This window comes from Symphalangus syndactylus, chromosome 10 (assembly GCF_028878055.3).
Source record: "Symphalangus syndactylus isolate Jambi chromosome 10, NHGRI_mSymSyn1-v2.1_pri, whole genome shotgun sequence".
Lineage (NCBI taxonomy): Eukaryota > Metazoa > Chordata > Mammalia > Primates > Hylobatidae > Symphalangus > Symphalangus syndactylus.
In genome coordinates, this window is record NC_072432.2 from 86,125,806 (window position 1) to 86,153,364 (window position 27,559).

The 27,559-nt window shown below is 42.2% G+C and overlaps 1 protein-coding gene across 3 annotated transcripts in view; it reads left to right on the plus strand.

Annotated features, from left to right (window-relative positions):
- The window catches only part of SCFD2 (sec1 family domain containing 2), a 489,317-nt gene that overhangs the window by 413,321 nt on the left and 48,437 nt on the right, over window positions 1-27,559 (plus strand). The window contains exon 6 of one of the 3 annotated variants that reach the window (XM_055294682.2): window positions 15,625-15,742. The exons of the other annotated variants lie outside the window; for them this stretch is intronic. Coding sequence (XP_055150657.2) covers window positions 15,625-15,728 — 104 coding nt within the window. The 3' untranslated portion in view covers window positions 15,729-15,742. Of the gene's footprint in view, window positions 1-15,624; window positions 15,743-27,559 lie in introns of those variants that run through there. 3 annotated transcript variants of the gene reach the window in all.

The window sequence follows — 27,559 nt, forward strand, 5'->3', positions numbered from 1 at the left end:
TGACAGTTCTCCAGATGTTGCAGCTTTCATGTTCATCTGATGTTTATACAGTGTGCCAGGGTTATTTATTAAATAGAAGCACACACCCAGCACTTGCAGACCCAGGTGCGTGCTTTGTAGACTGTCTGGCAGAACAGCTCTGCAGGGCTCAGGTGGAAATCCTGCAACCAGACTGCGTTTGTTTTTTTTTTTTTCCAACCCTTATGTTTACAACCCCACTCCTTCTGCATGGCAGCAACATTTGCATTTGAAGCCCAGGGTGGTTTCTGGAATTGTGGGGTGTCTCTGATCCACTTGCCTTCCTCTCTTGTGTGCCTTCAGTCTCCCAAGCCACATGAGTTCCCCAAAGCATTGAAGACCTGAGTTAGGAAGGTATGTTTCATTCTGACCACAAATCGAATTTTGCCAGGATTTCAGCAACTCCAGCCCTGCTGTCTCATCCCTGTTTTCTCTTCCCCTGCTGCTCACCCAGGGCAGCTCCCACCATACTGCAGAGGTTTGGGGGCCCAGGACTGGAAGATCTTTACCTGGTGGACATCTGTGCTGTTGCCTGCTGGGGACCCAGCCCTCCTTCTGAGAATCCTTCATGGGCAGCTACTCTTCCTTTTCCCCCACTTGATGTTAATGGGGACTGTCTTTTATAGCGCTTCACCTTTTTGCCCACAGGACTGGGCCATTTGGCTTTCTTGTCTAGGACTTTACCAACTGGAATGGAAGGAAGAGCATTCCTTCTTTTTTTTTTTTTTTTTTTTTATTATACTTTAGGGTTTTAGGGTACATGTGCACAATGTGCAGGTTTGTTACATATGTATCCATGTGCCATGTTGATTTCCTGCACCCATTAATTCGTCATTTAGCATTAGGTGTATCTCCTAATGCTGTCCCTCCCCCCTCCCCCCACCCCACAACAGTCCCCGGAGCGTGATGTTCCCCTTCCTGTGTCCATGAGTTCTCATTGTTCAATTCCCACCTATGAGTGAGAACATGCGGTGTTTGGTTTTTTGTCCTTGCGATAGTTTACTGAGAATGATGTTTTCCAGTTTCATCCATGTCCCTACAAAGGACACGAACTCATCATTTTTTATGGCTGCATAGTATTCCATGGTGTATATGTGCCACATTTTCTTAATCCAGTCTATCGTTGTTGGACATTTGGGTTGGTTCCAACTCTTTGCTATTGTGAATAGTGCCGCAATAAACATACGTGTGCATGTGTCTTTATAGCAGCATGATTTATAGTCCTTTGGGTATATACCCAGTAATGGGATGGCTGGGTCAAATGGTATTTCTAGTTCTAGATCCCTGAGGAATCGCCACACTGACTTCCACAATGGTTGAACTAGTTTACAGTCCCACCAACAGTGTAAAAGTGTTCCTATTTCTCCACATCCTCTCCAGCACCTGTTGTTTCCTGATTTTTTAATGATGGCCATTCTAACTGGTGTGAGATGGTATCTCACTGTGGTTTTGATTTGCATTTCTCTGATGGCCAGTGATGAGGAGCATTTCTTCATGTGTTTTTTGGCTGCATAAATGTCTTCTTTTGAGAAGTGTCTGTTCATGTCCTCTGCCCACTTTTTGATGGGGTTGTTTGTTTTTTTCTTGTAAATTTGTTTGAGTTCATTGTAGATTCTGGATATTAGCCCTTTGTCAGATGAGTAGGTTGCAAAAATTTTCTCCCATTGTGTAGGTTGCCTGTTCACTCTGATGATAGTTTCTTTTGCTGTGCAGAAGCTCTTTAGTTTAATGAGATCCCATTTGTCAATTTTGGCTTTTGTTGCCATTGCTTTTGGTGTTTTAGACATGAAGTCCTTGCCCACGCCTATGTCCTGAATGGTATTGCCTAGGTTTTCTTGTAGGATTTTAATGGTTTTAGGTCTAACATATAAGTCTTTAATCCATCTTGAATTAATTTTTGTATAAGGTGTAAGGAAGGGATCCAGTTGCAGCTTTCTACATATGGCTAGCCAGTTTTCCCAGCACCATTTATTAAATAGGGAATCCTTTCCCCATTTCTTGTTTTTGTCAGGTTTGTCAAAGATCAGATAGTTGTAGCTATGCGGCATCATTTCTGAGGGCTCTGTTCTGTTCCATTGATCTATGTCTCTGTTGTGGTACCAGTACCATGCTGTTTTGGTTACTGTAGCCTTGTAGTATAGTTTAAAGTCAGGTAGCGTGATGCCTCCAGCTTTGTTCTTTTGGCTTAGGATTGACTTGGCGATGCGGGCTCTTTTTTGGTTCCATATGAACTTTAAAGTAGTTTTTTCCAATTCTGTGAAGAAAGTCATTGGTAGCTTGATGGGGATGGCATTGAATCTATAAATTACCTTGGGCAGTATGGCCATTTTCACGATATTGATTCTTCCAACCCATGAGCATGGAATGTTCTTCCATTTGTTTGTATCCTCTTTTATTTCATTGAGCAGTGGTTTGTAGTTCTCCTTGAAGAGGTCCTTCACGTCCCTTGTAAGTTGGATTCCTAGGTATTTTATTCTCTTTGAAGCAATTGTGAATGGGAGTTCACTCATGATTTGGCTCTCTGTTTGTCTGTTATTGGTGTACAAGAATGCTTGTGATTTTTGTACATTAATTTTGTATCCTGAGACTTTGCTGAAGTTGCTAATCAGCTTAAGGAGATTTTGGGCCGAGACAGTGGGGTTTTCTAGATATACAATCATGTCATCTGCAAACAGGGACAATTTGACTTCCTCTTTTCCTAATTGAATACCCTTTATTTCCTTCTCCTGCCTGATTGCTCTGGCCAGAACTTCCAGCACTATGTTGAATAGTAGCGGTGAGAGAGGGCATCCCTGTCTTGTGCCAGTTTTCAGAGGGAAGAGCATTCCTTCTTAACCATGAAGCTGGGAAGAGGTGCTCATGAGAGCAGCTGGCAGCCATGTTTTTATACTGCAAGGAAGCCACCAATCTGCAGGAGAATTAAACTGAGCCTTAGAGAGAAGAGGCAAGAGACAGAAAGGGCCTGGTGGGTTCCAAGTCCTCGTTGCACTGTCCCAGGACCCTGGTGGCCACCTGCCTTTCCCTCAGCCTGGTTACTTGAGCGAATACATTTTCCTCTTTTCCTTAAGATAACTTAAGCTGGATTTCTGTCACTTGCCATCAAGAGCCCTATGTAACGTAGTCCCCTTGACCTCTGTCATGAAGCCACCCTGCTTTCCTCTGGTTTCTCAGCCACAGATCCCCTTCCAGACTCCAAGGGGAAGGAGGTTTGCCTTCTGAGTATGATGGGGAGGCAGGTAGGATGTAGGGGAGGCGGCTGCTGCTCCAGGGATGACCATTCTGTGAGCTCCAGCAGTAGTCTTGGGCTTCTTCCAGATTTAGAGCTCTGGCTGTGGAGAAATTCATTCCAAGGCTCCTCGTGTTGCATCTCAGAGACCTCCAGCTGGGATGGAGAGTGGGACCCCTATAGCTTTCTCTTCACCAACAAATCTGAAGTCCCACAGTGAAGCCTCCATGGTGTTGCTGACCACAGCAATAGGTATCACAGCCTACTGTGGGACACCAGGTTAATGTAAGGGATTATCTTCTGTCCGTAGGAAGTATTCCCACAGCCAAGTAGCTGCCTTTCCTTCAGTTAGAGCATGCTAACTTGGGCATGCAAGGGATATTTTTCTCAGCCCCAAATCATTATTACTGACCACTGCCTTTGTCCCATAGTCATCATGGAAAAGCTATTTTCTTTTATTTTTCTGTGTATAAATACATTATTTTTTCTGTTCCACATTGCTGAGGTAGAATCTGCTGCTGGGGTCTTTTTATGAATGTCCTATCAGGTTATGGAAACACAAAGCCAATTTTCAGGGGTATTTAGAGTAAGGCTAAGAGCAGAGGCTCTGGTGTTCAACTGCTTGGTTGGACTTCTAGATCTGTCACTTACCAGTGGTGTTCCCTGAAACAAATCACTTAACCCCTCCGTGCTTCAGCTCCCACATGTGAAAACTGAGGCTGGGCACAGCACCTATTTTATAGAGCCATTGTGAGAAGTTAAATGTTATAGAAGACATGAAGGGCTTACCATAGGTTCTACCACATTAGTACTCATTTAATAAATGTTAGCAATAATAATCATTGTTTCACATGGAGGCTGTGCGATCTGTTTCTTATATTATAGTCTTTCTCTTTCTTCTGGGAAATGGGACTCGGCAAAATTAGTAGCAAGAAGACCAAAGGTGTGCTGGAAGAGAAAGATGCTGGGGTGACCTCTTGCTCTTAGCACTGAACAGAAAACAGTTCTGAAAACCCACTGCCCTAAGCTCTCCTGTCCAATGCAAGTATAAAGGGAGCATCCTGGAACCCCAGCTGCCCACTGTGGACAGCTGAGCCCCTGTCTGCTCTCTATTTCCTCCTAAACAGGGCTGCCCTTGTGGGAGAGAGGACAAAGGTGAAGCTCGAAGGTGGGAGGAAAGTAGCCGCCAGATGGAGTGAGGAAAGTCTCAAGAATGGGGTACTGTGTGGGAGACGGCTTGACGTCAGGAGCAGGAGGGGTGGGTGGAGGTTCTCTTTTGTGGATGAAAAGGACAGGGAGGAAAAGCAACAGATGAAAGAGGAGTATGTACTCGTGCAGATAGGAGCCACTTCTTGAGGGAGGACAGAGCCTCTTCCATGTCTCTTTTATGGCCTGGAAGAATCCCTCCTTTTCCCACTTTTTAGTCAGATGTGTACATCTGCAAACCCGCCAGCTCCTTGAGCTAATGTTTGTGCTAAAGGACATGATTAGATCCTGGACTTAATTTATGCATTTCTTTGATTCTGATGCAGCTGTGTAAGCCATGGTTATTTTATTTCCTTTTCTCTGGACTCACCCTTTATAATTTTTGCTAGACTGCTTGTTCCTTTCTCTTGCTGCTTTTCTGAGCTTTTGATCTGTTTGCCCATGTGGGTCAGGTGGTGGAATATGAAATTCCTGCTTTTCAGCCGTTTTCGACCTACCAAAACAGCAATTTCATATGGCCCAACTGAATATTTTCAAGTTAAGATTACAACTGTGAATTCCCAAGGGAGCTGGATTGTAGCCACCCGCCCGACTTCCTCACCTTCCAGAGGCATTCCATCTTTGGAACTGAGTGCCTGTAATCTTCTATCATCTTCCTCACCTTCCACAGATTTGAGGAAGATGGGAAGATGAGGCTAAAGACATACTTGACAGAAGAATACAGGCACTCAGACTGGCCCAGTATGGGGCCTGCTTCCCATCCATCAAGCCCGGTCCTCCACAGGCAGGTGAGAGACCAAAGACTTGGGGACAACCTGCCACTGAAGAGGAGGTTGTGGTGACAAAAAGCAGGTTAACTGTCAAGAATGGAAAATGGATGTGGGAGCAGCTCCTGCCTAGATGCAGCCCTCTATGCCAGGCACTGCTCCCAGTGCTGCCTATGAATGTCACAGCAACCCCAGCCATGGGTACTTGCAATGTCTCCATCTGCCATGAGGGAGCAGAGGCACAGAAAGGTAAGGCAGCTCGCCCACAGTTACATAGCTAGTAGGTGGCAGAACCAGGAGTTGAACCCAGGCAGCCTGGCTCAGGAGTCCATGGTCTCAGCCACTCCACTATAAAGTGGTGTTTGACCAAACAAGAATCAACAAGTGCCCATCTGTCCTTTATTGTACACTGCTAATCTTATTATTTATCAAATATTCCTGCCCAGCCTTTTCATTTCAATGCTGTCCTGGCATTGTTGTTGGCTTGGATGAAGTAGTTTTTCTGGATAAACTCTAATGTAAGTCCATTGATAATTATCTTCTTGATGATTAATTCTCCTGGGATTTTACCACCATCCTCTTCACACTTGTGCAGCCCTTGACACTTGACAAAGCAGTTTCAGGTTCATCTTCTCATTCATTCCTCACAATCCCTGTCTCCTGAATAAGGAAACTGAATTCACAGGGAGTTGCTAAAAAAATGCTTTGACTCCCCTTGACACCACCTTTAGGGGCTGCATGACTTTAGAGAGCGATCTAACCTCCCTGAGCTTGTTTCTTTATTCCTAGATCGGGAATATTCATAGCTGGCAGGGTTGGTGCCCAGCGCTGTCTGTGAACCTGTCTATCTTGTAGACATAGTAGAGGTTCCTTCCCTTTTTCGTCTACTTGAGCCTGGCTATCCCATGTTAGTCCAAGTCACAGTCATTGGCATAAACTGACACCAGGTCTATAAGTTATAAAGCAAACTAACCTAGATACACATTCTTTACTCTATAGTTGGAAACTACTGTAGTTAAATGGCTGCTTTTAGAGTGTTTCATTTGCCATGTGGAGGCAATGATAGTAACTCCCCCAAGGGCTCACTGTGAGGACTGAGGAAGGCAATGCACCGAGTACTACCAGGCACTCTGTAAATACTCAGATAATGGAGCCATCTAGGTGTTGTAGTTGTTGTTACTGTTATTCATTTGTTGTTACTTTTCCATCAAGCCTTTATATTCACCCTACCCAACAGAGAAAGTTGCTAGGCCTATGGGACATTTTAAAGTTATAAACACTTTTTTGCTATCTGTGGCTACTAAAAAGATACTTTTACTAGATTTCAAGATGTTAGCATTCATTTTATCACTGGTTCCCTTCTGTTTGATGACTTTCCCAGGGAATGGTTCAGTCACATGAAGATTTCTATTTTTATCTGGGAAAAGGTGGGGGAGAAGTTAAGTGACATTTAGGGAATGAAAGAATCATCATTTTTCTAATGGACCTGTTTCCATCATGTGTCCCCTTATCTCTAACAGATTGTAATGCTGTAAACCTTTCTGTTCCACGCTAAATCATGAGTTATGTATCAGGAAAGAAAGGGGCCTTCAGCAATCCGTGCAGCAGCTCCATGCTGCTGGCGTCACCTAGATGTTGCCCATATGTGATTACTGCCTATTTCAAAAGAAATTAAAATTTTAAAATTAACTATTGCAGTAATAATGGAAACATTTTAAAGCTTATGTTTACTCTTTGTGGAACAGAAGATAAACTTTTTTCTGGAGTAAAATTAAACTGGCCTTGCTGAACTTACTTGCTTTCTCTCTCAGGAGCTGTCAGCCTTTCTAAGGTGCCAAGTCTGAAGCTATTCATTCCCTTGGAGCAGACTGCAGGGGCCTGCAGAGAGGAGGGCAGCTGCCTTTAGATTGTCCCCCAGAAAGACGCCTGATGGTGGTGTGTTACTGTCTGGGCCTCCCGTGGGACCATTTGGGGCAGAGGTGTGAGAGGGGATGGGGGTGTGAGGGGGGTTGGGGCTGTGAGAGGGGATGGGGAGGTGAGAGGGGATACAGTAGGGAGTGGCTTTGGGCTACTACTCAGGCAGATGAACAGAGAGAAAGTAGAAGTGTGGCTTTCCTGCTTTCCTCCTGTCTTCTGCCTCTAGTCCAGGCTTCTCTTACCAACCTGGCATCTGAGCTCATCTCTAGGTACTGTCTCCGTGTACAGATAATCACTCTGTGGCCTGCCACTCCATCATCTCTTTCAGGAGTTTGTTCTTAAGACACTGATCACCTGGGGGTAGAGCGCCTTCTCCTCTGCACAGTGTTGAAATACATTTTTGTAATCCAGCTCCCTTTTTTAATCCTCCATCGCCATTAAGTTTTGCTGCAGTAACAAATTAACCAAAAAAGTTCAAGGACTTAATTCAATTAAGACGTTATTTCTTGCTGATTTTACATGTTCAGTATGGCTCAGTGAGGTTTGTGTTTCACATATTTTCTCAAAGATCCAGGCTGATGGAGGCTCAGACAGCTCAAAGCTGCACCATCTTGAGGTCTCCACAGACACTATGGTGGCGAAAGAAGAGCTGAGCCGGAGGGTCTCATGTAAGCTTTTGGAGTATCACTTCTTACAGACTCTTGGCAAGAACTAATCAGATGACTCTCCCTAACTGCTAGGGGGCTGGAAAATGAGGTGGATCCTACAGATAGTCAGTATGCAGATGATGCTTCTGCCACAACACACCCCCCCCCCCAGTTTTCAATATAATTGAGTCAATTACAGCTTTCCAATCGTAAGTTAGTCTTTCTAACGGTACTGGTTGGCTAGATTGGAGTTGTCAGTTTTCAAAGATTTCCTAGTCTCAGGTTAACAAGCCTTCTTCTGTGCTCTTAGACAATGTAGTATGCATGTTGGTTATAGACCTTACCATGTTGCATTAGATTTAGTTGTCAGTGTTTCTGTTTCTGCCTCTCTATGCTTCTCCGTGTCTTAGCCAAACTATTAAATCTTGAGGGTAGAAAATAGGTGTTTGGAGTTTTTTAAAGAAAAACATTGCTAATACTCAGCAGAATGGCTGGCTCTGGTGAGTCAGGGAGGAAGGAAGGGAGGGAGAGAATTAGTGAATGAATGAATGAATCAATCAAAGCCACCTCTTAGAGTGTGTTAGTCCCAAACTAAACACATCTATTATGGGTTGATTTTACCAGTGTAGTGGGCATCAGTCTCAGGATAAATGTTCGGGTGTATAACAAATGCAACTTTAAACGTTTTTCTCTAATTCCTTTAATTTACATGTTGTGCTCCCATTCCACTAAGTGGGAGAATGGAATTGCTGTCTGGTAATTCCAGGTCCCCCATCGCCTTTTTCCAGGGTCATGTCTAATCTGGAGGCCAAGACTATAAGGAGCTGGTATCTGTTCCCCAGTGCTGTCTGTCCTGAAGGCATCTCCATGACACATTTTGTCTCATTGATCCTCCACTGTCAGTCCACAAGGTCCTGGGGGGTGCCCCCTAGCTCCTGTTTGAAAGGCTTTTGGGGTCCAGTTCACTATATCCCCAAGTCTCTTTGAACTCCATTAGGTCAAGAGAAGCCTTCTTCAGCCATTGAGGAAGGGAGCCCAGGGCACCTTGAGAGTCCATTCTGGGTTTCACCTACAGTCATGCCACATGAGCCATGGGCAGTGCAGGGCCATGGAAAACTCTATGACCTTGTCTGACGTATCACACAGCCATTTCTGCTCTAGGTATTTTGCTTTCTTGTATTTCATTCAAAGGGTAAAACATAGATTCCCTTTGTTTTGTAAACCTACAAACATGTCTGAGCATTCTCTCTCTCTCCCCCAGGGCTTTGCTGCAGAGATGGCTAGGGAGCAGGGCCCCTTTTCTCAGGAATGTAGAACATTTGCTTATTCTTTGTTTTCCCATTAGTTCTCCTCTCCTTCCACCCCAACTGCATTCAACACCACCCAACTCCCAACCAAGGGACATATTTCCAGTCTTGGGGGCAAGAAGTCTAACTTTGCCTCTTTCAATTTTTCAAGTATCCACAAGCATTAAAAACTAATACCTAAATGACTGAAATGGGTTATAAGGTCAGAAAAATGTGATTTTATGCATGTATGTAAAACCCATTAATATTTTGAAATATTTTGTTGCCATGCTAGTGCCACTCTCTGGGCAGTCTTCTTTTGCCTTCAGATTTAATTGAGGGCATCTTCATCTTGTCTCATACCCCGTCCACAAGTGTCTGCTGCACTGTTGTGTGTACAGATGTGTTTGTTGGTGCCATCAGTCCACCCCTTCTGCCTAGAGTAGACCTGCAGGTAGCTTTGTACAGCACATTTGAGAGGCCTGACATAAAGCCAGGCTTCACATGGCTAGTCCAAGACCCTGTCCCCAGAGGCTGCACTTCTTTCTGGGTTCTGCACCAAGGTTCAAAAACATCTTGTGCACTCTCACAATTTGGTGTTACTGGCCTGGCTTACTTAAGCCCTAAATAAAAGGATGGAAAATTGTTCTTTCATTGTTTTCCTGGAGCATTAGGTCTGGCCCTTGTGGTTCACCCTTCTGTCCCTGCATGTTCTCAGAAGGGGGAAATGTTGAGACTTCGGCATGGTCACAAGAGACTGCAGTGCTGAGAGCAGAGCCAGTGGACCAAGGAGGAACTGATTTCTCTGTGCCTCTCAGTAACACTGTAGGAAAAACTCTCCTGTCCGTGGGAACCCTGAGGGAAGACAGCTCGTGTAGGAAAGAGTTCAAGAGAGAACACCTGTTGGTTAAGTCAAAAATGAAAATAATGAACCTCAGACATCAAAAGGGAAAGTGGCTGCTTTCAGAAACAGCTGAAGCTACAAATGGCTGTGGGAGATGAATGCAATGCATCCATGAAGAACAGGCCTGTGCAGTCCCTGAGCTCCTAGGCTCTGCACCCCAACCACACTTCCATAATGTACACATTGGAAAAGATGCCACTGTCAAAATATGGACTTATAAGTCGAAGTATTCATGTAAAACATTTATGTGAAAGATTTATGTCAAAAATGCTCAGACATGTTTGTAGGTTTATAGAACAGAGGGAGTCTATGTTTTACCCTTTGAATGAAATGTAAAACATGTGTGTGCATGTGTGTGGTAAACTGGTGTCCTGAGAGTATTTGAGTGTCCTACAGAACTTGTGGTGAGAACATGGAGCACCGGTGAGGTCACCTGGCTTTGCCTCAGGTCCCTCAGAGAGTTGGTGGCTTGGCAACATCTATCCGGTCCACTCTTGGGGCTGCCTGTCCTATGCTTCTCCTCCAGAAGGCTTTTTGCTCAGAATTTTAACTCCCTATGATGATGCAGGAGTCTTCTTAAGCCACCTCTTAAGATGCCTGCTTTTAATTAATTTGTATTAAAAGAGCCTGTGTAGGGAGAAGAAAATAGAAGGCGGGATGTGGGAGAAAGAGAATATACATTACAACCCTGGAAATAGATGCAGAAAAATAATCAATCCGCCCATTGTTTTAAATCTAGCCTGTCCACCCCCATGAAGACTACACACTGTCAGGAAAAGGAGAGGATCCAGCGTGTTCTTCTGTTGGTTGCTTATGCTGATGGCTGCATCCTCCAGAGTTAACAAGCCATACGTAGAAGTAGGAGTTGGAAATTAGCGCAGTATTTCCATATGTGAACCACTGGTTGCAGTAAAGAGACTTGGCATGTCCCCACTAGGAACAGAATATTAGCACTGACTTACATTTGTTTAGTTCTGTACAGATTAAATTGCATTTTAACTGGCTCATTGGCATCTTCAAGATAACCTTAAGGTCACTGTAGTTATCTCCCTTTACAGAAGCGGAAACTGAGGCTGAGAGTTCAAGAATCTGTCCAAAGTTGTCGGCTCGTGAGTCCAGGCCCTTTGACTGAAATCACTTGTTTCTTTTATGGTGCCGCGGCTGCATCATCATCACTTCCCAGTCTTTGGGGGCTCATGGACGTTTGTCAGAGTGCTGGGAAAGCTGTGGCTCTGCTGATTAAGAGCCATGTGCCAGGGGGACGAAAGAGGGAAGAGAAAGCGCATTAACAGAGCACTTGCTGTGTTCCAGGCATGTCATAGCCTTTATCTCGTTTAATCCCTCTATTTTATTTACAACACTACACTCTCCCACCTCAGGGTTCCGGCCTCTGCTGTATCCCGTGTGGATTTGGGTAGTATCACACCTTTAAATTTGTGTCATTCTCTCTTCCCTGATCCTGTGTAAAGAATTTTTTGTACATGATTTTTTGTGATTCACATGATTTCTTCTAGGATTTGCCTGCTTTTTTTTTTTTGTCTATTTTTCCACTTGGTTGTTTGTATTTTTCCAATTGAGTTTCTTATTGATTTCTTTGTTTGCTTATGTAATCCTTTGTTGGTTTTATGTTGCAAATAGCTTATACTAGCTTAAGGCTTAGCTTTTCACTCTGTTCATGGTATCTTTCAATTTTTTTTTTTTTAATTTTAAAGTTTTGGCCTTTTCACATTTAGGTATTTAATATACCTGTATTTTTTTCCATGAAATTTGTAATCTAGGGATGAAATTTTATGTTGGTTTTTTGCAAACACCATTTGCTAAGTAGTTCATCCTTGCCCCTACTGAATCTCAGTGCCATCTTGGTAGTATATCGAGTTTCCATATGTGCGTGGAACTGTTCGTGGGCCCTCCGCTTTGTTTCATTCACCTAAATGTGTCTATCCCTGTGCCAATACCACCCTGTCTTAATTACTATATATGTATAATGAGTCTGTTCTTCTTCACATTTTTCATGGTTATTCTTAACCATATGCTCTCGCATAGGTGTCTTAGAATCAATTTGTAAAATTATACATACACACTTCACTTTGTGATTTTCATTGAAATTGTACTGAATTGCTAGATTAATCTGTAGAGAATTGGTATTTTTACAATACTTATGCCTGATGGAACCTGAGTTTCACCTGCCATAAGCTTATGAAGGCCGGAGCTCGCTCTAAATAATGAAATGACTTCTGGCTTCTGTCTGTCAGTTTCCCCGTGAATGGAAAGCTCTTTCCGAATGGCCATCCTTCAGTGAATCTTGAGTTCATTATGGCCGATATTTTTCTTGATGGTGAGCTGAAGGGAGAAATGATTATTGTAGTGCAGTTTGCCAAGACTTTTTTCTAGCTGAGTGATCAAATATATGTAATTAGGGAGAAGAAAGCCTGTAAGAACAGTGCAGGAGCCAACTCAGCTCTGACAGCTGAGTCCCTGAGATGGCCTGAATGAAAGCGCTCACATACACCAGGGCACAGTGAGCAGCCTGCATGGGCTGGAAACTGTCAGCAGGACAGAGATGCAAAAATAGAATAGGACAGTGCCTTCGAGCCTGCTGAGGTTGACATGCCCAACCAATTTCATTCCAAAGATTATTACCCTTTTCTTCTGATGTCTGCTTTCCCGATCCTCCCAGCTTTCCAACCCTAAGTACCTAAGACTCAAAGAAAAACAATCCCTGAGTCCTGAATAGTAATAATGCTAATCCTTTGTTCTAGGAGGTTCCAATCCTGGTAACTGAGGATTTTTAAAAGATGAGAGCCTATTTCTTTTAACTCTTAAGATTTTCTAGAAATTAAAATAAGTGGCTTTATTATGGTAAACTACAGAAACATAATTAATATTTTTGGTTAAGGAGATAAAAACACAGTGATTGTTTATGACCCTAATCTTAGTTGTTATGATGGTAAGTTTTATTCCTAATTATAGAAAAATTCTTGAGAACTCTGATACTCCTTTCTCTTTGCTTAAGAAGGAACTCTGAATTTTAGGTATTTTCATCAAACTTGTGTTTTTTTAGAAGTAAAGGGCAAATGTTCCTAACCTTTTTAGAGTAAGAATACTTTGGTAATTTTGAAACATGCCATTTCCTATCCTTCTGAAAGTACTCAATGGAATATATTTATTTTTTAAATGGAAAATTTTAGAATCTTTCCCTATGAGATCTTGAGGATCTTTTTGGCATTCTGAGATCAACCTGTGATGTTCACGGCTGATAATCACAGCTTTAGAAAATGCATTTTATACCAACAAGGAAAACATAGCTGGCAAACCATCAGAACTAACTGTGGTATTAAAAATGCAGATCCCTGGTACCATGCCAAGAGATTCATTAGCCACCTGTGATAATTTTCTATGCTTTTGAAGCAAGAGTCATATTGTCTCAATTTTTTGCAAATAACCTATTTCATTTTTCCATGGTAGTTACTTATTCCAAATGCATGTGGTTTTATTTTCTCCTAAAACTAAAAAGGTTAGAAGATTAGTTTAAAAGGATGCAGCATTTGCTTTTTAAAATCAGTTAATTTGGGGAAAAGAAAAGAATATAACCCCCCAAAATGTTCGACGTATAAATCCCAAACTCATTATTCCTTCTTGAAAAAAGAGAAAAGAATGTTAAAATTCTCATGAGTCTTTCTATAACTGAAAGGTTAGAGAAAGAAAAAGAGAATTAAATTTAAAGTCAGTAAAATAATCATCCCATTTGAAACTTACGTTATTTTTCATGGCTTGGAATGTATGTCCGGGAATATCTGATAACTGAAGCCTCTGAGAAGGCAGTGTCCTAGTGGGAGCTGTAACTGTCTGTTGATAAGGAATCCTTTCCCTTTGGTTTTGTTTATTGGTAGCGGTGATGTTTTTTGAATTTGAGTCTTGCCCTTGACATTAGCAGAAGTACAACTCATTTTCCCATGGATGAGCAGTAAGTATTAAAGTAAAAAGAAACATCTGTAAAAAGGTCAGTGTTAACATCCTCATACTCATTGCCATGACAAGGATATGGAACTATTTTACCAAACTAAGTTAAAATATATGTGTTGAGGGGAAGAGGATTTTGGGAGAGAAAATCTTAAGTGTGGGCTGGGGATATAAAAACAAGGCATTCCAACCAGATTTTCTGGGCTGTGCCTTTAGTTCTCTAAAGAAAAATTATTTAAATGTATAATTGAATAAGATTCATAATGCTTATAGCATACGAATGTGATCTCGAATGAAATTTAAACAATAGAGATAAAAACACAAGTCCCTCTTGAGATCTCCTTTTCTAATTTCACCCCTTTCCGTATGTAACCCCTTTCATCAGTTTTGATGCAGTCTTCTACATTCTTTTGTAAGTATTCACATACAAATTTATCTGCAAAGAAATGCTTAGAAGTCTATAGAGCTTTTTAAAGCATTATGACAATATTCTGCATATTGTTCCACAGCTTGCTTCTTCCACTTAATATGTCTTAGTTATTTTCAGATAACTCTGTAGACCTTTTTTAGTGACTGCATATTACTCCATATTATTAATTCAGTCATTACTTATTGATACAGGAGTTGATCAAGAAATATCTGCAGCTAGGTGGACACGGAAGGTTTGATTATCTCTGAGTAGCTCAAAGACATTGAATGACTCCAGGGAGGGGACTTCAGAAGGAGGCCACCTTCTCCTTCCACCAGTTAACCTGGAGGTGACTTCACCTACCTATAGCTCTCCTCAGAGGGATGTCTCTGATCAAGCATTAGGCAACAGTCCCTAGGCACTTTAGTGAAATATATTTAAAACTAAATTCAGAAGTTGAAATAGAGTATCTATGATGTTAAACATGTGAAAAGAGAGACCAGGCAGTTTTGTCCTTGAGAGCAAAATTTAGATAATAAATTTGTCATTAGAACAGCAGACATAGGTAATTCAATCTTTTAAATAAAAGAGTCATGACATCTATCTCTTTACAGTGTTGCGTAGTTCTCTGGCATGGGCTGTAAAGAACTGAATACTATAGTTAACTATTATCTTTTTCTGTCTTATGGTCTCTTCCTTTAGTGCTTAACCCTACTTGTCATGGTTCTTCTCTTAAGTCCCAGATATCTGGGCATAAGAAGGAACTTAACATTTCTAAGGCATGGTTGTTATAACAGCAATATAATTTCAATGTCTTCTCCCACAACCACAGACCTTTTGGTATAGAACTCAATAACATTGTTGCGGTATGGAAATCTTTTGACAAATGAGATAAGCAGTAATACATAATTTGTATGAATAAAGAAACAGGGGATTTCTCAGTCTTAGTCCACAATGACATAAAATAAATATTGAGAGTTCATATGATATAATTATATTAATCCAGATACAACTAAAAGAGACAGAATGTGTTTAAAATTACAAGTGTTATCTATCATTCAATAAGGCCCATTAAGAATATTTCTAGTGCTCATTATCCTTGTCAGTTTCTAAGGCTTTATCTGCTAAATAATTGTTTGCACTTTTAACATTTTGACATCCTGGAGCTCTTGTAGTTAGGCTTTCATTTCATGTGGTTGTTTGATAAACAAATGTTTTCAATGGGCTAAAAATAAAGGTATACCATGTGTCTGAATTCAGCCCTCCCACATGATTCTATTTTAGGCACATTGAAGGGTTGGCAGAAGAACAAGGAAGCCAGGATGGGTCATACAGAGCCATTGCATGGTGAGCTCAGGGTCTCTCTTCATATCAGCCTAGTATGCTAGGGTTTGGTTTGAATGTGTCCCCTCCAAAATTCAAGGGTTGCCAGTAGGGTAGTATTAAGGGGTGGGGTCTTTAAGATGTGATTAGACCAACAAAGCTCCTCCCTATGAATGAGGATTAAGTGCCCTTATAAAGGGGCTCTATGGAGGGGGTTGGTTTTCTCTTGCCCTTCGTGTTAGGGATAAGGGAAATTCACAAAGTTAGGATATGGGCACAAGTTACTCACTGCATAGTGAGTGCTTGAAGGCCAGATTAATACTATGTATCAATTAAAGAGAAGCTACAGCTGGTTCTGCCCTGTGAAGATGCAGCAAGAAGGCCCTCACCTGGCACTTTGACATTGATTTTCCAACATCCATTAATTTACTGTGAGGAAGTAAATTTATGTTCTCTATTAATTACCCAGTCCGAAATATTCTGTTATAGCAGCACAGAACAAACTAAAACATATACCTAGCATAAGCTTAATGCCTATCTTTAACAGGGTTTTTGTTTTGTTTTGTTTTGTTTAAGGCATGAGTTTCAGTTTCTTTAATATGGGATGTTTGGAATTCAGCACATTCCGTAAGGCATACTCTTGACACTAGTGCCAGAGAAGCTGGGGGCTGCAGCTGGCCTTCTTGTGTCAGGCATACCACCTTGAATCACTGGGCTACTCCCATACCTTTGTTTTGTTTAAATTATTTTTTACCATTTTAGAAGATTTTATTTAGTAGTATCAAGGTAAAGTCAAATTCAGATAGTACCAAATTCCTTTGTGCTTAATGACTTTTTTTTTTTTTTTGCTTTTACTTTCCATGGCAGATTTATATAGGTCATATCCTTAGCTATCTATAAGCTTTCCTATATAGGCAAATCCCATTTTGATGAGGAATATTCTCATACCAAAATGCTCAGAGTGTTTCCAAGGCCAAGCCACTACTAGCCCACTTGTTTTGAGTTATATTAAGTAGAGTGAAATACTTTCTCCCTGGACCTTAGTCCCTCTCCCTTCTGTACTTCTCCTGAGATGTCATTCATTGAGAGTGCTACCTAAAGGTAACTTTAACAAAGTTGCCTTTCTCTCAGTGTCAGCACTGTTTCAAGGGCTTTCCATACAGTAACTCATTTATTTCCCCAACAACCCTATGAAGGAGGTACTTTTATCACCCATATTGAATTTATGAATGCCAGAGAAGTCAGGTAACTTGCTCAGGCCCCCACAACTAGTGAATGGCAGAACAGGACTCATAACAGTCTCCCTGGCCCCCTGGCCCTTGCTCCTAACAGCCACATGATTCTACCTCTCCTAAATCAGCACTTCTAGCTAAGATAGTCACATCTGTCCAGATCAGCTCCCAGTTCCTCTAGCATGACACTGGCGGTGGAATCAGAACTCTTAACTTCTTTCAAATTAGCACACGCTTTCCAACTTCTCCGTTATGTCCCACAACCCACTCTCCCCCTTGTCCCTTGGCTAAAAACTAAAAAGCTAATCTTTTGCCAAATATTCTGTAGCTTCTGCCCGCTCTTTTCCCTTTTCTTTGGCAACCAACTTTCTACCATCTAGAGTCAAGATTTTAGTTCTCTTCCTCCACTTTCTGTATACTCCAGTCCTACCACACATAGACACTAGAAAAATCTTTCCTCTCATATACCATTTTCATCAAACTCTTGGCCCTGCGAAAGAATCAGCAGTAGCTTCTCTTTAATTAGTATACACAGGTTGAACATCCCAAACCGAAATTCGATATGCTCCAAAATCTGAAACATTTTGAGCTCTGGCGTGATTGCTCACTGGAGCATTTCAGATTTCAGAGTTTCAGATGAAGGATGTTCACCCAGTAAGTATCATGCAAACATTCCAAAACCCAAATCGAAACATCTTAAATCTGAAGCACTTCTGGCCCTAAGCATTTTGGATAAAGGGTACTCAACCTGTAGTATATTCACACGGCCTCTTAGCATGCACTGTACAGTGGGTAACTTGTGCCGACATCCTAACTTTGTAAATTTCCCTCATCCCTATCAGGGCAGGCCCTCTCTTTAAGCTAGGCAATCTGTTTCAGATGGAGCCATTCATTCAGTAAGCATTTGGTATGTGCCTTCTATGTGCCAGATAAGTGAACCAGAGTGAGTGTCTGGCTTCCCAATACTCCCTGTCCAATGATGAAGACAGTTACGTTTAACACAGTGGGGTGATAATTCAACATTGTATGGGATCTTTTTAAGACTACCAAGGGAGCATCTCAGCTTCTGGGCAAGTAGTCCAAGAAGTTGAGTGTTTAGTTTTCCAGCCTCTGTTACATAGAAAGACCCATCAAAAGAAGCAGAAATAAAAGTCAGAAAAGCTATTCACCCTCTCTGTCTCTGCCATGCACTGCTTTGTTTATATTTTTAGCACTTATTATGTTCTAACATTTACTTACAATATCTATTTGTTCATTATCGGTCTCCTCAGCTAGAATGTAAGAGCCATGAAACAGGTATGTATGTTGTCTTGTTCACCATTACATCCCCTAGAAACTTCCTGCTGCATAGTAGGTATTCAGTTAATATGTGCTTAATTAATTTTGTCAGCTGAAAAGATCTTTCTGGAACTGTGTTGAAAAGGGGTGTGAGGCTACCTTCTCTTCTGCAGGAAAAAAAAAATGCCAGGCTTTAGCATGTTTTTTTATGGCTTGGATAGAGGGTCTCAGAACCTAAGCTGTAAAACTGCTATCTAGGACCAGGGGGAATCAAGGGAGGTGTCATGGGAAAGGGGACATCTGAGCTGGTATATCAGAGAGAAGGAGAGTTTACCAGGCACAGGATCAGAAGGGCATTTCTTTTTTTTTTTTATTATTATACTTTAGGTTTTAGGGTACATGTGCACAATGTGCAGGTTTGTTACATATGTATCCATGTGCCATGTTGTTTTGCTGCATCCATTAACTCGTCATTTAGCATTAGGTGTATCTCCTAAAGCTGTCCCTCCCCCCCCCCCCCCACAACAGTCCCCGGAGTGTGATGTTTCCCTTCCTGTGTCCATGAGTTCTCATTGTTCAATTCCCACCTATGAGTGAGAACATGCGGTGTTTGGTTTTTTGTCCTTGCGATAGTTTACTGAGAATGATGGTTTCCAGTTTCATCCATGTCCCTACAACAGAAGGGCATTTCTAACAGTGGAAAGAGCATGCCCAAGGGTCTTAACCAGTCCTCCCCTAAAGAACATGCTCATTCCTACTCCCACAGGGTGGCATCTACTCTTTCCACCTTAAAATGCTCGTCCCTTCCGCACTTTCTATCAGTTTGTGTCTTCTCCTGTACGTGCTTAGTCCTACAACAAGAAGTCCCTTTGCCCATTACCACAAAACAGATTGTTCCCTGGCTGAGCCCTCAGAAAAATCACTTTAATAGGGACACAGGGGTGCCCTTCTGAAATCTGAACTTACGAGTAGTGGTTCATGTTTCCTGTCATTTCAGCTACATTCCTCTTTCTAGCTGCAATTGGAATCCTTAGATTACAAAAGTCCTCCCCGGTCATCTTCTGATCTACCTTATGCATTAACCCTTCTATAGTTAGATTGACAAAATGCCCAGATACGGACTGTGCCTTCAATTTCAAATGTGGGACTTACTTGTCTCTCTAGATCACATGGTCCTACATTGTGACCTAGCAGCCCCTACTCTGACATCTCCACTCAGGAGAGTCATTTATTTCTTAATTTCCACGTGGGAGGGATCTCCCTGTGAAACTGAGAATGCAGATCTATTAATACAGGCTGAGTGTAGTCGGAACAAGCCCCAGCCATTCTGGGGTCCTTGGCTGGGTTTTAAAGGGGCTCAGGCCTCTTGATGCTTTACAGCACCTGAGGTTCCTTAGGCACCTTGCCACCCCAACGGCTGTTCATTCTATCAGGCAACTAATCAACATTTATTGAGTAGCTCGCAGGTCAGGCATAGTAAAGTTCTGATAAATGTGACCAAGAGTCACAGCCCAGCAGGGAAGACTAGCAAGCAAATTGCCCTTCTGTCCTCCTGAGTTGGGGGTGCCAGCTGCCCTAGAGGGAATGTAGGCTCCCTGCTTGGGTTTGAATTCCTAAGCCAGCTGGGCTAGGGACTGCTGTTAACAGCAGAGCAGAGCTTCTTCTCTTGGTTTTCACAGGTGACTTTGATGTCACCAGCCAGTGGCAGCATGCCACCAGAGTTACGTGTGCCAGGGTGAAACATACGGCATATTCTTACCAAATGTGTGCAAATCTGGACAGGAAGAGATGCTGACGTTGATGGTGCTTCTTTATTTGGCCATTATTCCTCATTTATTTCCTAGCTTTCCTTTCTCTGCTTTTTTTTTTTCATTTTTTCTTTCTTCCATTCCTTTGAGTGTACTCTTAAGTCCAAACCCATCCTTACCTCATATCACACCATAATGAAATTGCCACTTTACTTGTCTGTTGCCCACACTAGATTGTCAGCTCATCAACAGAACTGTCTTGTTCACTCTGAGATTCCTAGCACAATGCCTGACACATAGTAAGCATCCTGTCCCTTTTGGAGAATGACTCAGTGACTGAATGCCTTTCCCTCCTAGTGTTCCTATGTTTGGCCCTTAGAGTAATCTAGTTGCATATGCTTTTTATAGACAACATAGCATAATCACAAGATTCAGACAAGCCTGGACTGGAAACTCATCTCTGTCACTTACTAGCAATTCTGAACATCAGTTTCCATAGAAATAAAATGGAAATAATACCTACTTCTCAGTATTGCCAATACCAAGAAGATTAGGTGTGATAACATGTAAATATCTAAAATATCATAATGGCCAATTAATGTTTGTTTCTATTTTCCAATTAGCTATGTAGATTCTTTATTCATTTTCTTTTTCACCTAGAATGTGGAGGGTTGGCATTTGTATCTGTTAGGTTGTACTAATAACAAACAACCCCAGAATCCCGGTAGTTTAAAACGATGGCTGGTTTCTTCACTGTGCTGTGGGTCCACCTCAGATCTGTGAGGGTTCTGCCAGACATCCAGAAGTCCCCTGGCTTCCATGATCACTGAGGCAGGTAAAAGGGGGAGTGGTAAATTAGACACTGGCTTCTAAAGGCTTCAGCTCAGAAGTGGCACATGTCCCTGCCACTCATGTTTTACTGCCCAATCCCTACTTCATTCAGAGAAGAGTAAAATCCTACCACACACGGAAGAGGAGAACTGGAATATTGTTGAACACCGATGATGAGTCCAGCAATATTTAAGATGAGTTGACTTTGAAACACAATGAAACCTTATTCATTTAGATTACTTTGATCTAGATTGAGAGTGAAGATTGTTGAACAAAAGAGTAAAATCAATAAAATTACAATGGCAACTGCTTAGCCTGCTTAAGAGAATAAAAAATTATTTTAAGGACATTAAATGTTAGTTATTAGCTATAGGGCACTTGAGTTGGAATCTAAGTGTTCATCACAACAAGCAGTAGAGACCTCTGCTTGTTAGTATATTACAGATTAGCCCTAGTATCAGTATGTATTTACAGGTAATAAAAGTGCAGTTTCTAAGTAACTCATAGGTTTGTCATAATTTAAACTGATCTTTCTCCTAGCCATTTATTTAAATTTGGACTATTTTACTGTGTTTGTACTATCCTTTTTATCATAGTCATTTCAGTGTTTATTGATTTCCTGCAATAGTAAAAACATAACATTTAGGAGTCTGGGCTCTGGGCTCAGACTGCCTGGGTTCAAATAATGGTTCTGCCATCGACTGGCTGCGTGGCCTTAGGCAAGTTACTCAACCGCTCTGCCTTATTTTTCTTACCTGTGAAATGGGGATAATGCTAGTACCTACTTCAAAGAACAGCTCTGAGGAGTAAATGAATTGATACATATAAAGCACTTAGAACAGTACTTGGAACATAGTAAGTGCTCAGTAAATGTTAACTATTTTCATCATTTTTAGGCACAGTGGAGAAATGCAGAGGAAGTGTGATGCAGGCAGAAGTTTTTATGTTTTGTTTGCTGTTCCAACCCATGTTTAGGACAGTGTCACATGGCAGGCACTTAGTCAATATTTGTTGAGTGAATCAACGTATGAGCACTACCTTTGTGAAATTTAAACGTCGGCCTAATTCTTGATTCCTTTATTGGAATAATAAGAAAATTTCCTTTTCTTAAAGCTACTTTGACCAACCTTGAATTTTCAGGATCCAGAATGAACCAGTAAGTAACCTCCCTGGCCAAGGATTTTCATTTTTTCCTTCACTTGCCAGCTCACTTTCAATCAAATCCGGCAGAGGGGCCGATGTCGAGCTTCTGAGATTGGCACTCTCCTCCCTCCTCTTCACACCTTCAGTTGGTAACTCTGGCATTACAATATAGAGCCTCTCACAACAGAGGCTGGTGGCAATGAAGCCATGCTATAGCTTCCTCCTATAGCAATTTGGATGATTATTGTGTTTCATAATGTGGCTTTCTGTCCCACTGAATTGCATCATGTTCTTGCTGTCGGGAAGGGATGGAGGAGACATTGAAAATGGGCATGTGAAGTGCAGAGCTTGTATGCTTTCTACAGGAGCCCCTTGCAGATGGTCTGCTTCTCTCCTGGTCCCCCTGCGTAAGTCCACTGATCAGCCTAAAAAGGAGTTCAGGCTTGTGAATGTGCCTTCCTTTCCAGCCTTCATCCATGTGCATGCTCTTGTCTCTCTTGCTCCTTCATCTGTGATTCTGTACTTGCCCCCATGTGATCTGGCCCTCTCTGCCTCTCTCACCTGTTCTGCGTTCCCTACCCCTCAGCCAGCCACTTGGCCCCCTTGATCTTCTGGAACTTAAGCACATTCCTGCCTCAGGGCCTTTGCACTTGCTGTCCTTCTGCCCAGAAAGTTTTTCCCCAGGTTTCTGTAGTGTTTGCCTACTCACTTCAAAAAGTCTCTGCTAAAATGCAAACTCCTCCAAGACGCCCTTTTTGGCCACATGTAAAATATCCCCTACGTCCATTTTTCTTCTAAGCACTTACCTCTAATATCACATGATTTATTTACGTGTATATGTCTATTTCTCACCACTGAAGTGTAGACTCCATGAACACGGACACTATACCTTCAGTGCCTAGCGGTAGTCAGCACTCAATAAATATTTATTGAAAGAAAGGAAGATCAGCTTACAGCTAATGAATACATGAGTTGATTTAAAGTCAACTTACAGGAGAAGACTGAGTAAATAATGGAGTAGATAGTACAAAGAAGTTGCAGAAGTGAAGGTGATAAATGAATGACTGAAGTTTGGGAAACACGGATCTAGCAGATACAAGGTCTATGAGCTGAAGGAGGCAGAGGAGTGGAGAGGAGAGTGCTCTGGAGTTGGCTTCTAGAGTCAGGCTTTGAAGGAGAAGAGCAGATAAGTCAGAGCTAGAGGGGCCAGCCTGACGTTGGGAGTCTAACTGGTGTTCACCAAGGCTTGAGGAGAGAACTGAAAACTGAGTTGGCAGACAGACTTGATGGGTGCTCAGGAGAAGTGAAGAGGTATTTTAGAATCTTATTACTAAGACACTCATTGACTTAGAAAGGCTATAAATCAGTACTGTGGTTGACCTTGTAAATTACAAAAATATATGTACCTGACCCCATATTTCAATGGCAAAGACAATATATCAGGTTTTTTTTCCTCTGCTGTTAACCTTGTTCAGACATATGGAAATCCTGAAGACTGCATTGACGGATGAAAAATGAAATGGAGGCTATGGTTTTTTCCAGGCATCAAGGACAGGAGGATGAGTTTAAGTGGGTAGAGCTGTGGCACCCAGTAATGTTTATTTAGGGAAAGTTAATCCAGGTACCCAGCAATAAATTACATCACTACCCAAGAGTCGGCCTTCCTCCCCACCAGCCAAAGTGAGCAGTCGTTTAGACAGCCACGAAAAAGGAAAGGAAGTCTGGGTGCGGTGGCTCACACCTGTAATCCCAGCACTTTGGGAGGATGAGGCAGGCGGATCATCTGAGGTCAGGAGTTTGAGACCAGCCTGAACAGCATGGAGAAACCCTGTCTCTACTAAAAATACAAAATTAGCTGGGGGTGGTGGTGCATGCCTGTAATTACCCCAGCTACTCGGGAGGCTGAGGCAGGGCAATCGCTTGAATCTGGGAGGCGGAGGTTGTGGTGAGCCGAGATCGTGCCATTGCACTCCAGCCTGGGCAACAAGAGCTAAACTCTGTTTCAAAAAAAAAAAAGAAAAGAAAAAGGAAAGGATGAGATAGATATGTGTTGCTTCTCAGAAGTGGAATTTGTTTTGCATTGGGCAGGTCTATGCAAACCTACCCCAAAGCCTGAGGAAGCTGAGATGTCAAAGAAAGAGGCTGACATATCCAATTCCTTAGAAAGAAACATTTAATAGGGACTTTAAATGTTTAACAGAGGGCTGGGCGCGGTGGCTCACGCTTGTAATCCCAGCACTTTGGGAGGCCAAGGCGGGCGGATCACGAGGTCAGGAGATCGAGACTACGGTGAAACCCCGTCTCTACTAAAAAATACAAAAAATTAGCCGGGCGTGGTGGCAGGCGCCTGTAGTCCCAGCTACTCGGAGAGGCTGAGGCAGGAGAATGGCGTGAACCCGGGAGGCGGAGCTTGCAGTGAGCCAAGATTGCACCACTGCACTCCAGCCTGGGCGACAGAGCGAGACTCCGTCTCAAAAATAAATAAATAAATAAATAAATAAATAAATGTTTAACAGAAGCCATGTCTGTGTATCAGGCAGCGGTGAGACACAATGGTGGATCCCCATGCCATTAACTCCCAGACCCAGGGTTTACATACCATAGGGGAGGGCTGGTTCAGAAGGTATATGTAGAACAATCAAAGTATTACAACATCAAGGATGTTTGACCTAAGGGCAGGATTTACAGTGAGTATGTGCTCTTACACAAGGAACAATCGATAAACTGGAAATCTTAGAGGTCTTCCTGGAACAGGTGTTGATCAGGAGCCAACATGGTAGATTAGCTTTCAAGGTGGAATTGCTTCAGCCTCCACACAGAATTTTATTGTTGTTGTTAATTAAACACTTAAATTATATGCTTATTTAAAAATCAAAACGGAAGCATATTAAGTGGAAAATAGAAATCTCCTGTAATTCCTGACACAACAACACTTAACAGGCAATTGTTTCATTCAGCAACTATTTATTGAGCTCCTTCCATATGCCAAGCACAAGCACTGTTTTGGGAAGTTCTAATTCATTGTAATTAAAGATCTTTGTTCCCACTGGGCTTACATTCTACTGCTGTGCAATGAAATACAGTAACCACTAGCCACATGTGGCTATTTAGATTTAGTAAAGTTAAATACAATTTAAAATTGAGATCCCCTGTCACACTGGCCACATTTCAAGTGCTCAGTGGCCATAAGTAGCTAGTGGCTACTGTATAGGAACACACAGGTATAGACTATTTTCATCATTGCAGAAAGTTCTATGGGACAATAATGTCCATTCATACTCTTCAGCAACCAACTCTTGTCACTTAATCTAGCGTGGTCATCTTTTTTTTATCAATAAATAAATCAAACACATTGATTTGTATCCTATTAATGGATATTTAATTCCAGTTTTTCACTGTTATAAATAATATTGCCATGAACATCCTTGGAACTTACATCCTCATGCATTTCTCCAACCTTTTTTAACATAAATTTTGCAAAGTGCGATCAGATAATACAGGTGATGTGCTGAAAACCCGGTAAGAGCTCAGTACATGCTGACTATGACTATGTGAAGCTTTGCAGAAGCCCCTGGAGGTGCATTTCTAGGAGCTGCAATTCCTAGAGGCTTCCTGCCTAAATTGGGCCCCAAGGCTTTTCACAACAAACAAACCAGACAGCCACAGCCTGCCTCTGGAAATGTAGAGCCCTGAAGCCACAGCCAACAATTTCCATAAAATTTTTTTTTCAGAGTAATTATGTGTTTTGAATCTAGCCACATGTTACATTTACTGACCACCTCCTGGATGCTTGACCCTACATGAGATGCCAAACTGGTTGCAGGCCTGAGACCTGTCTCATTTTATGAGCTCACAGTGAAACCATTGTGGCAACTTGGGGGGCAACACATGGCTGTTCATTAAGGCTGGTCCTGAACAATTCGCACATTTTTTTTCCCACTGGGAGAGAGGCAAGCACTTGATGCAGTAATGAAGGTGGTTGTATGCTAGTGTGGGAAAAGAGAACTTAAGTGTTACCAACTTGGCCCATCTAGGTTGATCATTTTTTCTTTCATTTTTTTCGGTCTTAGTCCACTTTGTGTTGCTATAGCAGAATATCACAGACTAGGTAAATTATAAACAATGGAAGTGTATGGTTCTGAAGACTGGAAATTCCACTTATGGTTCTGGAGACTGGAAATTCCAAAGGCATGTCACCACATCTGGCAAGACCATCCCATGGCAGGAGAAAGCAAGCACACAAGACAGAGGCACTTAGCTCCAGACTTGCTTTATGACAACCTATTCCCATGATAATTAATCCACTCCGAGGGCTCCTCCCTCATGACCCATGAGGCCCCACCTCCCAATATTGTTGCATTGGAGATTAAGTTTCTAACACATGAACTTTTGGGGGACACATTCAAGTCAGAGCAGGGCCCAAAAGAAATTCTAACTACTTTAGAGTTTTTATTTCTAAACTAACCCTCAAATCCCTTGCTCTTTCTGGGAAATGAGAAGCTAAGACCTTCTCAGCTGTTCAGTGCATATTCTGCCTTCAGATCACGGAGCCGGCTGTAGTTCACCAGTTCTTTAACTCTCCCCGTCCCCATCCTGCAGAAGGAAAGAGCTGCACTCTGAGCCCAAGCCCCACTCACTCAAACCCATCCTACATGAACATGGTGGACATAGTAACTATGAAAACAGCTGTGGGCTTGAAATTGTCCCTGCACAGAAACAAGTGAAAGTCTAGAAGCCCTAAATCTTTGTGATAATTCAGTTTTGTTAAGAGTTTAAATCTCCCTGTAGACAATGTGATTCATCTTAGTTATCTCTGCCAGAGGCTGAAGGAAATGAGTGAGCATCACCATGGGGGCCTAAATCTGGACTGGGGTCGGGCCGGGTAAGGAGCACCTAGAAGGCTGCAGACAGCAGCCTCTGTACCCCAGCAGGAAGTCTAGCCATGTCCTCAGGGTCAGGGAAACAGAGAGAGCTGCTGCTTTCTGTCCTACTTCTTCCAGATCCTAACCCTGCTTGCAATGCTACTTGAATATGCTTTGAGCCTAAGTGAGTTTCAAGAGGGAGACATCTTTCTGTAAGCTTCCCTGATTTTTCTGCATTTGTTTCTGGAATCCACCTTCAAGGCTCAGCCTTGCCTCAGAAAGGGATGAGAAGAAGGGGAATATTTCTACCCTTCTCCTCACCACGGCCCACTGGCAACCCTCTGTGGACTGTGTCTCAACTCTGAATCAAGCATGCCTAACCTACACACTAATTCATGCTGCCTCCAAAAGAAAATAGAGAAAAATGATAGATAAGGGGCCTCATTTAGTGGGAGCTTAAATTTCAGGCATAGTGATGCTGGCTCGGTTCAATGGAGATTTACAACAACAGGTGCAGTGGAACCTTAGATTGGGGCAGAGAGTGATTTGTGTGTGTGTTGGGGGAGGGGAGAAAGTGGGGGCCTCATTTGATCTGTCTGCTACTGGAAGAAAAAGAAACTCAAATTGCCCTTCTCTTCTTCTAAGAAACAAAGGGATGAAAGGAACTTTAGGCCACTAAGCTTCCCTTTTATTCTTGCCTTTTTCTCAAATAGATCAGAAAATAATCCCATATTATTAACCACCTTGCCTTCCCCAAAAATATGAAAAAAAAAAAAAAGACACTACTATTCCCCCGATACTT